Here is a 15,098-nt window from a genome sequence, read left to right as displayed (position 1 = left end):
CTGGATCACTGAAAAAGCAAGAGAGTTCCAGAAAAACATCTATTTCTATGTTATTGACTATGCCAAAGCCTTTGACTGTGAGGATCACAACAAACTGTGGAAAACTCTTCAAGAGATGGGAATACCAGACCACTTAACCTGCCTCCTGAGAAATCTGTATGCAGGTCAAGAAGCAACACTTAGAACTGAACATGAACAACAGACTGGTTCCAAATTGGGAAAGGAGTACATCATGGCTGTATATTGTCACCTTGCTAATTTGACTTCTATGCAGAGTACATCATGTGAAATGCTGGGCTGGATAAAGCACAAGCTGGAGTCTAGATTGCCAAGAGAAATATCAGTGACCTCAGCTACACAGATTACACCACCCTTATGGCAGAAAGCAAAGAAGAACTAAAGAGCCTCTTCATAAAAGTGAAAGAGAAGAATGAAAAAGCTGGCTTAAAACTCAACATTCAAAAAACGAAGATCATGGCATCTGGTCCCATTACTTCATGTGAAATAGATTGGGAAACAATGGAAACAGTGAGAGATTTTATTTTAGGGGGATTCCAAACCACTGCATATGGTGACTGCAGCCATGAAATTAATAGACGCTTGCTCCTTGGAAGAAAAGTTATAACCAACCTAGACAGCATATTAAAAAGCAGAGACATTACTTTGCCAACAAAGGTCCATCTAGTCAAAGCTATGGTTTTTCCAGTAGTCATGTACAGATGTGAGAGTTGGACTATAAAGAAAGCTGAGCACCAAAAAATTGATGCTTTTGAACTGTGCTATTGGACAAGACCCTTGAGAATCCCTTAGACTGAAAGGAGATCCAACCAGTCAATCCTAAAGGAAATCAGTCCTAAATATTCATTGGAAGGACTGATGTTGAAGCTGAAACTCCAATACTTTGGCCACGTGATGTAAAGAATTGACTCATTAGAAAAGACCCTGATGCTGAGAAAGATTGAAGGTGGGAGGAGAAGAGGGCAACAGAGGTTGAGATGGTTGGATGGCATCATCAACTCAATGGACATGAGTTTGAGTAGGCTCTGGGAATTGGGGATGCACAGGGAAGCCTGATGTGCTGCAGTCCATGGGGTTTCAAAGAGTTGAACACAGCTGAGCAACTTAACTGAACTGAGATCACTTAGAGTTTTATTTGTGTTGCTTGGAATGCTATGAAATTGGGATATTTGGGCATTTTTATCATGGTTATTAAATGCAGATTGGGGAAGAAACACTTTTTTTCAGTGGAACAAGATTGTTTTTGGTTGTTTAGCATAGTTTTTATAGGGAACTCATTTCATTTTTATTCACTAATTCATAGCTTCATTGTCTTGATCATTATTCACCTTGATATTCCTATGCTTATTGTTTAAATTTATGCTTTAAGTCAATTTCTACTGAGTTTTGCACCTATGGTCTTAGAGTCCATTGATAAAAACATTTAAAAAGATGGCATTAGAAGAAATGCTGAATGTTAAATTCAGCATTATCTATTCAAATATTTATGTATTTAATTTAATTTAGTTTTACATAAAGTCAGTTGAATCATTGAACTTTGGTTTCACTTTCTGTATTTCTAATTACCATCTAAAATTATGATATATTTTTGTAGGAAATGGTCCAAGCAAAAGTAGAGTGGAGAGAGTACTGTCTCATTACTGCCAAAATCTAGAAAGAAAGTGAAAGTGAAAGTCACTCAGTCGTGTCCGACTCTTTGCCACCCCATGGACTATATAGTCCATGGAATTCTCCAGGCCAGAATAATGGAGTGGGTAGCCTTCCCTTTTCCAGGAAACCTTCCCAACCCAGGGAGAGAATCCAGGTCTCCTGCATTGCAGGTGGATTCTTTACCAACTGAGTTATCAGGGAAGCCACACATCAAAATCTAGAGGGAGTCCTTTACTCTCACCTTCTCATACCTCACTACTATCATCAACAGAGTAGAGGCTGCAAGATTGACATGCTGTGGGGTAGTTGGGTGATAAGAGAGATGAATTCTAAACCTTCTGATTACAGTTGAGATCCCAAAGTAATAGCCCCTACTGAACAATAGCCAGCAACTTGGAACTGGTGCTACATCCTGACATGACTCAGGCTGCTGAGGTAGGTCTAAGGATACGTGGTTCTTTTTTGAGAAGGTAATATTTCCATATTTCTGAATAGTGAGGGTTTCTGACCAAACATTATTGGCAAACTGAGTTCAAGATGAGTGAATAGAAAACAAGTCTTAGACATCACAAATAATGAACTATCCAGGAGAGATAAGCAATTTTCTCTTTCCTGGAGTTTCTACTGCAAAGGATTGTAAAAACCAAGGGACTTTCCACCCATTTTCCCAGAGAGGGTTTGTTTTTAGTAGAGAGCAAAGTTTTCTTCCTCTTTTCAACAGGGCGGGAAAGGCATTTATGTAAGAGTCCCTGTATGAGCCTCAAGAGTCATAATTTTCAATCCTCTCCTAGAGTAGAGAGTCCCTATTCTCTACATATAGGGTGACATATGCCCTCATCACATTTTCCAAAAGAAAAATGAGGCATGGGAACCAGCACCAAGACTGCTATGTAAATAATTAGTCTGCATCTAATCCTGAAACCTCATGCTTACAGTCAGGATAAAACAGAGACATAAAAATTATCACTCTCTCTCTCCCCAGACAAAGGAGTTAATCTTTTTCTTTGATAGTTCTAATAGACAGATAAAGAATTATTTTTCCAATAACTGCACAATGATATTATTTTCAATCAGGTATGAAATGTCTATGAAAATTAATTATGAACTAAGCTATAAAAAAACTATTAATATTTTTAAAGAATTACAGAAAAATACAGACTATGGTCTGGAACCACAGCAGAGTTTCATTAAAACTGGAGACAAAAAGAAACCAAGCACAAATATTTAGAAATACTCTCAGATAATCCATAAAGAGATTATGATGAATTTTAAAAATATAGAATAATAGATAATATCAGAATCTGTGGGATATGGCTAAGAGATATTCAGACAGAAATTTATAACCTTAATGACATGAATTTATAGAAAGGAAAGACCAAAATTTAATGAGCAAAAGTTTCCAACTTTCAAAGTTTAAACAAAGAAAAAATAATTCCAAAGAAACTATATAAAAGCAATGTCAGCAGAGGAAAAATGAATAGACAATTAAAATGAGAAGGCAACAAAATTTATAAGTTGGTAGTTTGATAGTTATTCTCAGCTAGAAATATTGACTAAGGTAAAGAGAAGAAATAATTGTCAGTACTAGAAATGTAAAGAGAGACATTTATATATGCAGCAGAGCCAAAATGAATGCTTTCAAAAGGATTATTAAATCAGTAATTTAATACCTTCCTAGGAAGAAAAAAATATCAAATTAGGAAAGCTTTATAAGTGATTTCTACAATACTAAAAAAACCCAGATAATTTTAGTATAACATATAAATATTGCAAGGAATTCAGAAATATTTATTTACTACCTGTTTTTATAAGGTGAGCATAATATTGATACTAAAAGATAGACATGGAAAATACAAGTAAAGAAAATAAACTATCACTGATTATGACATAGCCTCAATCACTTCCCTTAGAGTGTAAGCACCTTTTAATCTCTGACTGATTTGCAAGTAATCACTTAAGTAAATCAAAACCATAATATTAATATATTATATTAAGGAATTTTTATATATTTTATGTTTTATCTATTTGTAATGTTCAAAAAAATTTGGTCTATCAGAGTAGTAACAAAATATTGTGATCCTAATGCAATTGATGATGCTAATGCAATTGATGATGCTGTGAAAGTGCTCCAATCAATATGCCTGGAGATCTAGAAAACTCAGCAGTGGCCACAGGACTGGAAAAGGTCAGTTTTCATTCCAATCCCAAAGAAAGGCAATGTCAAAGAATGCTCAAACTACCACACAATTGCACTCATCTCACACGCTAGCAAAATAATACTGAGAATTCTCCAAGCCAGGCTTCAACAGTAAGTGAACCATGAACTTCCAGATGTACAAGCTGGATAGGATTCATTTTGATATTTGGCAAAACTAATACAATTATGTAAAGTGTAAAAATAAAATAAAATTAAAAAAAAAACAGTTCCCAGTCTAAAAAAAAAAATAATAATAATAAAATACACTACAGACAAAGAGGGAAAAAAAAAAAAAGAAAAAGCAGAGGAACTGGAGATCAAATTGTTAACATCCGCTGGATCATTGAAAAACCAAGAGAGTTCCAGAAAAACATCTACTTCTGTATTATTGACTATGCCAAAGCCTTTGACTCTGTGGATCAAAACAAACTCTGGAAAATTCTTCAAGAGATGGGAATACCAGACCACCTTAATTGCCTTCTGAGAAATCTGTGTGCAGGTCAAGAAGCAACAGTTAGAACTGGATGTGGAACAATGGATTGGTTCCAAATCGGGAAAGGAGTATGTCAAGGCTGTCCATTGTCACCCTGCTTATTTGACTTCTATGCAGAGTACATCATGTGAAATGCCATACTGGATGAAGCACAAGCTGGAGTCAAGATTGCCAGGAAAAATATCAATAACCTCAGCTACCCAGATGACACCACCCTTATGGCAGAAAGCAAAGAAGAACTAAAGAGCCACTTGACGAAACTAAAGAGGGGAGTGAAAGAGCTGGCTTAAAACTCAGCATTCAGAAAACTAAGATCATGGCATCTGGTCCCATCACTTCATGGGAAATAGATGGGGTAACAGTGGAAAGAGTGAGAAACTTTATTCTGGGGGGCTCCAAGGACTTCCCTGGTGGCTCAGACGGTAAAGCGTCTGTCTACAATGTGGGAGACCCGGGTTCAATCCCTGGGTTGGAAAGATCCCCTGGAGAAGGTAATGGCAATCCACTTCAGCACTATTGCCTGGAAAATCCCATGGACAGATGAGCCTGGTAGGCTACAGTCCATGGGGTCGCAAAGAGTCAGACACGACTGAGCGAATTCACTTTCACTTTCTTTCAAAATCACTGCAGATGGTGACTACAGCCATGAAATTAAAAGATATTTGCTCCTTGGAAGAAAAGTTATGACCAACTTAGACAGCATATTAGAATGCAGTGACATTATTTTGCCAACAAAGGTCCATCTAGTCAAAGCTACGGTTTTTTCAGCAGTCATGTATGGATGTGAGAGTTGGACTATAAAGAAAGCTGAGCACCGAAGAATTGATGCTTTTGAACTGTGGTGTTGGAGAAGGCTCTTGAGAATCCCTTGGACCACAAAGAGATCCAACCAATCAATCCTAAAGGAAATCAGTCCTGAATATTTATTGGAAGGACTGATGCTGAAGCTGAAACTCCAATACTTTGGCCACCTGATGTGAAGAGCCAAATCCCTGGAAAACACCGTGATGCTCAGAAAGATTGAAGGCAGGAGGAGACAGGGACGACAGGGGATGAGATGGTTGGATGGCATCACCAACTCAATGGAAATGTGTTTAAGCAAGCTTTGGGATTTGGTGGTGTACAGGGAAGCTTCATGTGCTGTAGTCCATGGGGTCACAAAGAGTCAGGTAGGACTGAGTGACTGAATTGAATTGAACTCTGGTTTTTCCAGTAGTCATGTGCAGAGGTGAGAGTTGGACCATAAAAAAGGCTGAGCACCAAAGAATTGATGCTTTGGAACTGTTGTGTTAGAGAAGACTGTTGACAGTGCCTTGGACAGCAAGGATATCAAACCAGTCAATCCTAAAGGAAATCAACCCTGAATATTCATTGGAAGGGCTGATGCTGAAGCTCCAATACTTTGGACATCAGAGGCAAAGAGCTGACTCATTGGAAAAGACCCTGATCCTGGGAAGGGTCAAATGCAAAAAGAGACAGGGGTGGCAAAGGATGAGATGGTTGGAAGGCAATCACTGTTTCAAAGGACGTGAGTTTGCACAAACTCTGAGAGATGGTGAAGGACAGGGAATCCTGGGGTGCTGCAGTCAATGGGATTGAAGAGTTGGAAACAACTGTGTGACTGAACAGCAACAATGGAGACAGCAGGAAATTTCAGGTAGTAGCTCAGAAGCAAGAAGCAAGGCAAAGGTGATGAAGAGTCTGTAAACTAAAAGTTTAGAATGATTTATATTGAGGAAATAATTATGAACAAATGAATTAACTTCAGATTGTAGAGAACCTGGAATAGCGAAGGAGTCTTAATTTCAAATAGATGTTGCCCAATAATGGCTCAGATACTAAAAGCTGTGAAGTTTAAAAAGATAAGTACTAAATATTGAACACTGGAACTAGATATAAATGGAATAATTGTCAAAATGATATTATTTGTAAGCTAAAATACATAGTATGCTAAATTGCTTCCCAATAGCATTTTCTCAAAGCAAAGTTAAGTTTTATTGAGTGGAAATACATTTGAAAATGCATAGCATAACTTTCATGAATCTGACTTTTGAAGATGACAGGTTTATTTTGTTAATGTCTTTTAGAGATTTAAATGATTTAACCACAGAAATACTAAGCTAACACAAACCCTCAATTCCAAATGATAAAAAGGTGATGAAATTCTGAAGTAAAAGTGTTACTCATTTTGGTTATGAACTGATTAAATGGCACTGAATCTTTTCCATTGCTTTAGGAAGTTTAATCCCTTTACATGGATGTTTAGAACTAATTTTGTTCCACGTAAAGCAGAAAGAATTAATCTGGAATCCTTTTCAAGTTAAAAATAAAATGAAGATTTTAAAGAAAAAAAAAGTTGACTGTTGAGAATAAAAATTATAGATGTGTTACTTTGAGAGATGAATTTTTTACATGACAGTAATTTTCTTATGGGAACAATGCTTAGTCTTAGAATAAATGTCTGTTTAGATTTTTTGTCTATTATTCTTTTATGTGAGACTACAAGCATTGGTAAACTTAAAAAACCCCCTATTTTACTGGTATCATTTTTGATCACTGAGGGAAAAAATTAACCCAAGAGTTCTCAAAATGTGCTTTCTCTATAAATCGCAGCAGTAGTATCATGGGGAAGTTTAGAAATGCAAATTTTCAGGCCCCACCCCAGACATATGTATTAGAAACTAGATATAGGGCACAGCAGTTAATGTTTTAATAAACCTTCCAGATGTTCCTGGTGTACACTAAAGCTTGATTATGTAAACTATTTCTCACTGAATTAGAGATTTTCACTGAACTATAATTATGGTTATGTGCAATTAATAAAAAGGAATGAAAATTTATGTAACATTATTTTTCCAGAGGTTTCAAGATAGAAGACCCTGAATGCACCTCTTCCTACAGACACAACAAAGATACAAGTATATATATAAAATAATTTCCTCCTAAAGGGTCATAACATTGGGTGAACAGAGATATCAACGAAGAGTAAAGGGACAACATCAAGATGGGTAGGAAGGGCAGAAAAAGTCTCACCGAGGTAAAAATCCACAATTGGAAGGGACCACAAAGCTCCATGTGCGCCATATCAGGAACCCCAACCTGTAGATCCTGTAGAAGAAAGACAATCACTTAAAGCACCTGACTCTGAAAACCAACAAAGAATACATGCAGGAAAACAATAAAACTGCAGGGAACAGAAATCTTGCTCTTAAAGGGCCCACACACAACTCCTATGGCATAAAAACCAGTGTACAAACAGTAGATTGAAAAGCTCCTGGACCATGGGTGTAGGTTACCCATTTACTACTATTGAGTCATCTGGAGGAGAGGCAGGAACTAGCTGGGACATTCCCTGGTAAAGGAGACACTGGTGGAAGCCATTTTGTGATCTCAGGCTACCTTACTAATGCCAATACTGGTGGGAGCCATTGTGAAATACTCTCTATAAATTGTTAGTGCTCGTGTGCATGTTCCACTGAGAGACCAAACTGCCCTCTGTAGCTCAGTAAGACCTTACAACTAGCCAAGCAATAAGCCCACCCATCAGTACTCCACAGTAACCTTAGCCAGGCCCTGCAACCAGGCTTGGGCCAGTCCCTTCCACTAGCAACCTATAGCAGCTGTAGCCCTACTAAGTAGGACTTACTATAGCCCTACTATAGCCTGACATATAACCCACATAGCGGGCACCCCTTGAGTGCCGACTCTGGTGGCCAGTTGAGAACTAACTTCTGAGCCCCACAAGATACTATCTCAATAAGTCCACGCCTTCAAGACTTGGGGAGAGGGCTGATTTATCTAATAAATATAAACACACACAGAGAATTAGGTAAAATGTGGAAACAATGCTCCAATCAAATGACAAGACAAAATCTCAGGAAAAGAAGAAAATGGACATAAGAAATAATGGGCATAAACATGCTCACTGAGAAATCAGGAAAAAAATGACTATATATAATTAGAATTTCAACAGATAGAAAATATAGGAACAAATAGAAGTGATAACTGAAGTACTGTATTGGTTTAAGTTTCTCCCTTTATGTCTGTAATATTTGCTTTATATATCTTAGTGTTCTCTGTTGGGTACATATACATTTACAAATGTTATATTTTCTTAATGGATTGACTCCTTTATCACTATGTAATTTTCTTTATTGTCTTATTACAGCCTTTGTTTTAAAGTCAGTTTTGTCTAAAATGGATATGGCTACTCCATTTTTTCTCCTTTTCATTTCTATTTGCATGGAAAAAAATTTCCAGATCTTAACTTTCAGTCTGTGTGTGCCCTTTCTTCTGAAGTTACTCTTTTGTAGGCAGCATATAGACAAGTCTTGTGTTTTGATTTATTCAGATATTCTACATTGTTTGGTGAATTTAGTCCATTTAGATTTAAACTAGTCATAGATAAATATTTTCCAATTGCCATTTAACCTGGTGACTCAGATAGTAAAGAATCTGCCTGCAATGCAGGAGAACTGGGTTTGATCCTTGGGTTGGGAAGATCCCCTGGAGAAGAAAATGGCAACCCACTCCATTATTCTTGTCTGGATAATTCCAAGGACAGAAGAGCCTGACAAGCTACAGTTCATGGGGTCGCAAAGGGTCAGACATGACTGAGTGACTAACACTTTCACTTTTAGTATTATGTTTATATTTCTTATTTTATTTTGTGTATTTACCATAAAAATTTTCCTTTGCATTATCATGAGGTCCACATGTAACATGCTATGTAAACAGTTGTCTGTTTAAATTTGTAGCAACTTAAATTTGAACAGATAGCTTTATTTTTACTGCTCTCCCCATGCTTTATACTTTCAGTGACACTTCTTAACATCTTTTCATTTTATGCATCCCTTAAGTAATTATTATAATTTTAGTCACCTTTATAACTTACGTCAGTGGATAGATTATTCAGGCAGGAAATCAGCAAAACAATAAAAATCAGATGTAAATGACACATTAGACCAGATTGAGTCAGTCACTCTCACATATATATATTCACATCATATATAACAATCCATCCAAAACTGGCAGAATATACATTCTTCTCAATATGTTTAGAATATTATTTAAGATAAATCACATGCTAAGTCAAAAAATAAGCCTCAATAAATTTAGAAGATTGAAATCATATCAAGCATCTTCTCCAACCAAAATGGTATGAAACTAGAAGTCAATCACAAGAAAAAAAGAGAAAACACAAGAACATAAACATTAAAGAACATGCTATTGAACCACAAAGGGTCCAAGAAATTTAATACATAGACACATATGAACACAGATGTATAACATATCAAAATCTATGGGATGAAGCAATAATGTCATGAAAGATCACAGCAATACAGACCTCTTCAATAAATAAGAAAAATCCCAAATAAGTGATCTACATCTAAAGAAATAAGAAAAAAAAAATGAAGACCACATTTAGAAGGAAGGAAATAAAGATCAGAGTAGAAATAAATGAAAAAGACTTAAAAAAATTTGAAAAGATCAATAAAACTAAGAGCTGGTTCTTTAAGAAGAAACAAAATGGATAAACCTTTAGCTAGACTAAGGAAAAAAGGTCTCAAATATAATCAGAAATAAATGAGAAGCTATAGATGACACCACCAAAAGGCAACAGATTATAAGAGACCACTATGGACAATTGTATTCTAACAAATTGCACAGTCCAGAAGAAATGGATAAATTGGTAGACATACAATCTTTCAAGATTGAATCATGAAGAAATAGAAAAATCTAAATAGACTAATAACTAAAGACTTTAGTTAGACTCTCCTTTAGGCTAAAGAGACTAAAATAGTAATCAAAATCTCCCAAAAAACAAAGCTTCAGAATCAGACAGCTTTACTGGAAAATTATACAAAACATTCAAATATTTAAGAACCTATCCTTCTCAAACTCTTCCAAAAAATTAAAGAGGAAGAAAATCTTCCAAATGCATTATATAAAGCCAGCACTATCCTAATACCAAACCAAGGACACCAGAGAAAAAAGAAAATTGTAGGGCAATATCCTTGATGACTACAGATTCAAAACTCAACAGAATATTAGCAAATTAAATTCAACAATACGTTAAAAGGACCATACATCATGATCAAATGGTATTTATTTATTCCAGAGATATAAGGATGATTTCCCTGGGAGAGAAAATGGCAACCCACTCCAATATTATTGCCTCAGAAATCCTATGGACAGAGGAGTCTGATGGGCTACAGTACAGACAGCCACAAGAATTGGACACAACTTAGTGACTAAACAACAACAAAGGATGATTCAACTTCTATACAACAATCAACACGACACATTACATTAACAAAATGAAAGATAAAAATCCTCTGATCATCTAAATAGATGCAGAAAAAGCATTGGAAAAATTTTAACACCCATTTATGATAAAAAAAAAAAATCAGGTGGTATAGAAGGAACGTACCTCACCATACTAAAGGCCAATCACACAACTCGCATCATACCCAATAGTGAATAGCTTTCAGCTCTTTCTCTAAGATCAGAAACAAGACAAGGATAGTCACTCTCACTTTTATTCAGCATATTATTGGAAGTTCTGGTCACAGCGATATGGCAAAAAATAAAAGTTATCCAAATCAATAAATTTTCACTATTTGCAGATGACATGATGCTCCATATTTCAAGAAACCTAAAGACCGCACAAAAAAAAACTGTTCAGTTTAGTTTAGTCTCTCAGTTGTATCTGACTCTTTGTGACCCCATGAATTGCAGCACGCCAAGCCTCCCTGTCCATCACCAACTCCCGGAGTTCACTCAAATTCACATCCATTGAGTCGGTGATGCCATCCAGCCAGCTCATCCTCTGTCATCCTCTTCTCCTCCTGCCCCCAATCCCTTCCAGCATCAGAGTCTTTCCCAATGAGTCAACTCTTTACATGAGGTGGCCAAAGTACTGGAGTTTCAGCTTTAACATCATTCCTTCCAAAGAACACCCAGGACTGATCTCCTTTAGAATGGACTGGTTGGATCTCCTTGCAGTCCAAGGGACTTTCAAAACTGTTAGGACTAATAAATAGTATTAGCAAAGTCACAGGATACAAAATCAATATACAGAAATCTGTGGTGTTTCTATACACTAATAGAAAAATATAAGTGAAATTAAGAAAATTATCCCATTTATAATTGCATTAAGAAGAATAAAATCCCTAGAAATAAATTAAGTCAAGGAGGTATAAGACCTATATACTGAAAACTATAAGACACTGAAAAAGCAATTAAAAAATACTCAAATAATTGGAAAGATAGTTCATATCCATGGGTTGGAAGAATTAATAGTTAAAATCTCCATATTATGTAAAACAATTTACAGTTCAAAGCAATCTCCTGTTAAAATGCCAATGACGTATTTCAAAGAACTAAAACAAAAGAATTCTAAAATTTATATGGACATATAATAGATCTTGAACAATTGAAACCACTTTGAGAAAGAACACAGCTGGAGGTATCATGCTCCCCAATTTCAATCAAATTATATTACAAAGCTATAGCAATCAAAATAGGGTGGTAAATAAAAATAGACACACAGATCATGAAACAGAACAGATGCCTAGAAATAAACCCACACATACAATTACTTTATGATAAAGGAGCATTAACACACAATATTTATTCTTCAGTAAGTGATGTTGGAAAACTGGACAGCCACAAGCAAAAGAATAAAACTAGACAACTAAGAGTATACATAAAAATTTATGCAAATGGGATTAAAGACTTGAATGTAAGACTTGAAATGATAATATGCCTTCAAGACAACATAGGCAGGAAGCTTACTTACATCAGTCTTAGTAATATTTTTGTGGATCTGACACCAAAGGCAAAAGAAACAAAAGAAAAATAAACAAATGGGACAACATCAAGATAAAATGCTTCTGCAAAGAAAACCATCATAATAACTTAAAGGTAACCAACCTACTGAATGAGATAAAATATTCACGAATGATTTATCCAATAAAGGGTTAATATTCAACATAAAAAACTCATGCAACTCACCAGTAAATATACAGTTACAAATGTTTGGCAGAAACCAATAAAATTCTGTAAGGCAATTATCCTTCCACTAAAAAATAAAACAAAACAAAATGGCTTTGATCATCTGAGAGTGCTACTCATTCAGCATTTGTTTTTATAAATATAAGTTTGATTTGGTATTAAAATTAAAAAAAATGGGCAGAGTACCTGAATAGATATGTTTTCAGGGATGGCATATATTATGGCCAAAATATACATGAAAAAATCTTCAACATCACGAATCAGAGACATGCAAATCAAAACCACAACGGAGTATCACATCACACCTGTTAGAATGACTTATCAAAAAGACAATAACAAACAAACGTTGGAAAGGATATGGAGAAAAGGAAACCCTAGTACACTCTTAAGGGGACTGTAAATTGTTGCAGCCACTATGGAAAACAGTGTGAAGATTACTCCAAAGATTAATTTAGAAAGATGGTAACAATAACCTTGTGTACGAGACAGCAAAAGAGACACTGATGTATAGAACAGTCTTATGGACTCTGTGAGAGAGGGAGAGGGTGGGAAGATTTGGGAGAATGGCATTGAAACATGTAAAATATCATGTATGAAATGAGTTGCCAGTCCAGGTTCGATGCACGATACTGGATGCTTGGGGCTGGTGCACTGGGACGACCCAGAGGGATGGAATGGGGAGGGAGGAGGGAGGAGGGTTCAGGATGGGGAACACATGTATACCTGTGGTGGATTCATTTTGATATTTGGCAAAACTAATACAGTTATGTAAAGTTTAAAAATAAAATAAAATTAAAAAAAAAAAAAAGATTAGGAACAGAACTACCGCATGACCCAGCTATTTCACTTCTGGGTATTTACACACCTCCCCCCTCACACACACACACACACACACACACACACACAATGAAAGTCTACCTACCAATAAAAAAGAAAGATATCCTGCCTCTTGAGACATCATGGATGGACCTTGAGGGCAATATGCTAAGTGAAATAAGTCAGACAGAGAAAGATAAATACAAAGTGATTTCACACATTTGTATAATCTAAAAAAACAAAATTAAAAAAATGAAACAAAAGTTAACTCACAGATACAGAGACCATGTTAGGGGTTACCAGAGGGGAAAGAGATTGGGCAAAATGGATGAAGGGAGTTAACTCTATGATGATGGATCATAACTAGATTTGTGGTGGTGATCACTTTGTTTGCAATACGGGCTAAACAGGCTCTGCCAACTTTCTCAGGAACCCCATCAACTTATAGAACATCATTTCTCAGAGGAACAAAACATGTCCAAATAACTTATCTTGCCAAAAAGCAATTCCTTAGCTAAGAACCCCTTGGTCTACAACCAGCATTGTCCAGGAGAAATATAATGTGAATTACCTATGTAATGTCAAATTTTCCAGTAGCTACATTAAAAAGGTGGGCTTCTCAGGTAGCACTAGTGGTAAAGAATCTGCCTGCTGATATAGAAGATGCAAGAGATGTGAGTTTGATCCCTGGGTTCGGAAGATCCCCTAGACAAGTAAATGGCAACCTACTCTAGTATTCTTGCCCGGAAAATCCCATGGTTAGAGGAGCCTGATGGGCTACAGTCCATGAGGTCACAAAGAGTCAGACACAGCTGAGCACACATACACACATTAAAAAGGTAAAAAGAAACTGATAAAATGAGTTTTTTAATTCAGTAATCCAAAGTATTACCAAGTTTAAGTGTAATCACTATAAAAATTAAAGCAATATTCTACATTGTTCTTTTTTTAGTATTGTCTTTTGATTTGACATGTTACATTTGTAGCACCTCTCAATTCAAACCGGTCAAGTATTACAGCTAGTGATGATCATATTAACATCATAATTCTGGCCTCATAGTCCAGTAGATTTTCCTGAGACATGAAAACAAAAACCCTCAAACAACATTTATTCATCGAAGTAAACTCTCCTATAAATGGCTATACTTTTCTATAATTCTTTCATAGAACTAAAGTATAGGAGGACTTTATATATCATGTTTGGTTTGGGATTGAAGTGTAAGGTTGCTAAAAGAAATGCTATTTTTCCTGTAACTCTTTAATTCTAAGGTAAATGGTCATATACCTAAATTTGGCTTAGAATGTTTCCAAACAGTGAGCATAATATCACTTTTAGTATTTCTGTAGCTCTGGAACTATGTTGAGCAATACAATATTTATATAAACATTTTACATTACACAAAGACATGGAAATATTAACTTAAGCCATGATTATAGTGGCCATTAATGTTTGGGCTCACTTTGAAGGAAGTATAATCAAATGGAATTCCACTGATTTGTACTGGGAATCCAGCTTAAGGAATTGATGTCTATTGCCATAAATATTTCAAGCTTATTTTGGGCAAATTATTCTCATTTTGCTTTCTTCTAATTTTTCTGTATGTCTCCAACATACTAAATGTCTCATTAGCATGAAAAAATATCTGAAATCATCCTAATTAGTTTTAACCATATCCTCCCTTATTTTAGTTTCCTTGATAATGAGATTTTGACACTTTCTCTGAACATCCTTCATTTGCATCTGCACTAGAAAGTTTAGTTTCCTTTTATAAGTATAGTATAATTAGATCATTTTTTATAAACTGTGAAAGGTAGTTTAAACTTTGGGGAGCTAAATATTCCCAAACTGTTTTTCTTTCTAATGTGAGTATATTTTGATTTGGGGGCTTCCCTGGTGGCTCGAAT

General features: G+C 35.7%; 1 protein-coding gene across 41 annotated transcripts in view; it reads right to left on the bottom strand.

The window, feature by feature from the left end:
• Positions 1-15,098, bottom strand: part of LOC129644008 (uncharacterized) — a 416,390-nt gene that overhangs the window by 198,698 nt on the left and 202,594 nt on the right. For 17 of the 41 annotated variants that reach the window (XR_008710672.1, XR_008710676.1, XR_008710671.1 and 14 more), the window contains one exon: positions 7,392-7,466. Coding sequence is in view for 1 of the 41 variants with exons in the window: in XM_055569289.1 (XP_055425264.1) it covers positions 1,594-1,668; positions 7,392-7,466; positions 12,378-12,444 (217 nt within the window). In the remaining 40 variants the exon portion in view is untranslated. Of the gene's footprint in view, positions 1-1,334; positions 1,669-7,391; positions 7,467-10,791; positions 10,861-10,884; positions 11,394-12,377; positions 12,445-13,299; positions 13,362-15,098 lie in introns of those variants that run through there. The other 24 variants (XR_008710655.1, XR_008710654.1, XR_008710651.1 and 21 more) reach the window with 7 other exon arrangements.

Source organism: Bubalus kerabau, chromosome 2 (assembly GCF_029407905.1).
Source record: "Bubalus kerabau isolate K-KA32 ecotype Philippines breed swamp buffalo chromosome 2, PCC_UOA_SB_1v2, whole genome shotgun sequence".
In the NCBI taxonomy this organism is placed as follows: domain Eukaryota; kingdom Metazoa; phylum Chordata; class Mammalia; order Artiodactyla; family Bovidae; genus Bubalus; species Bubalus kerabau.
This window is presented reverse-complemented; position numbering and strand designations above follow the sequence as displayed.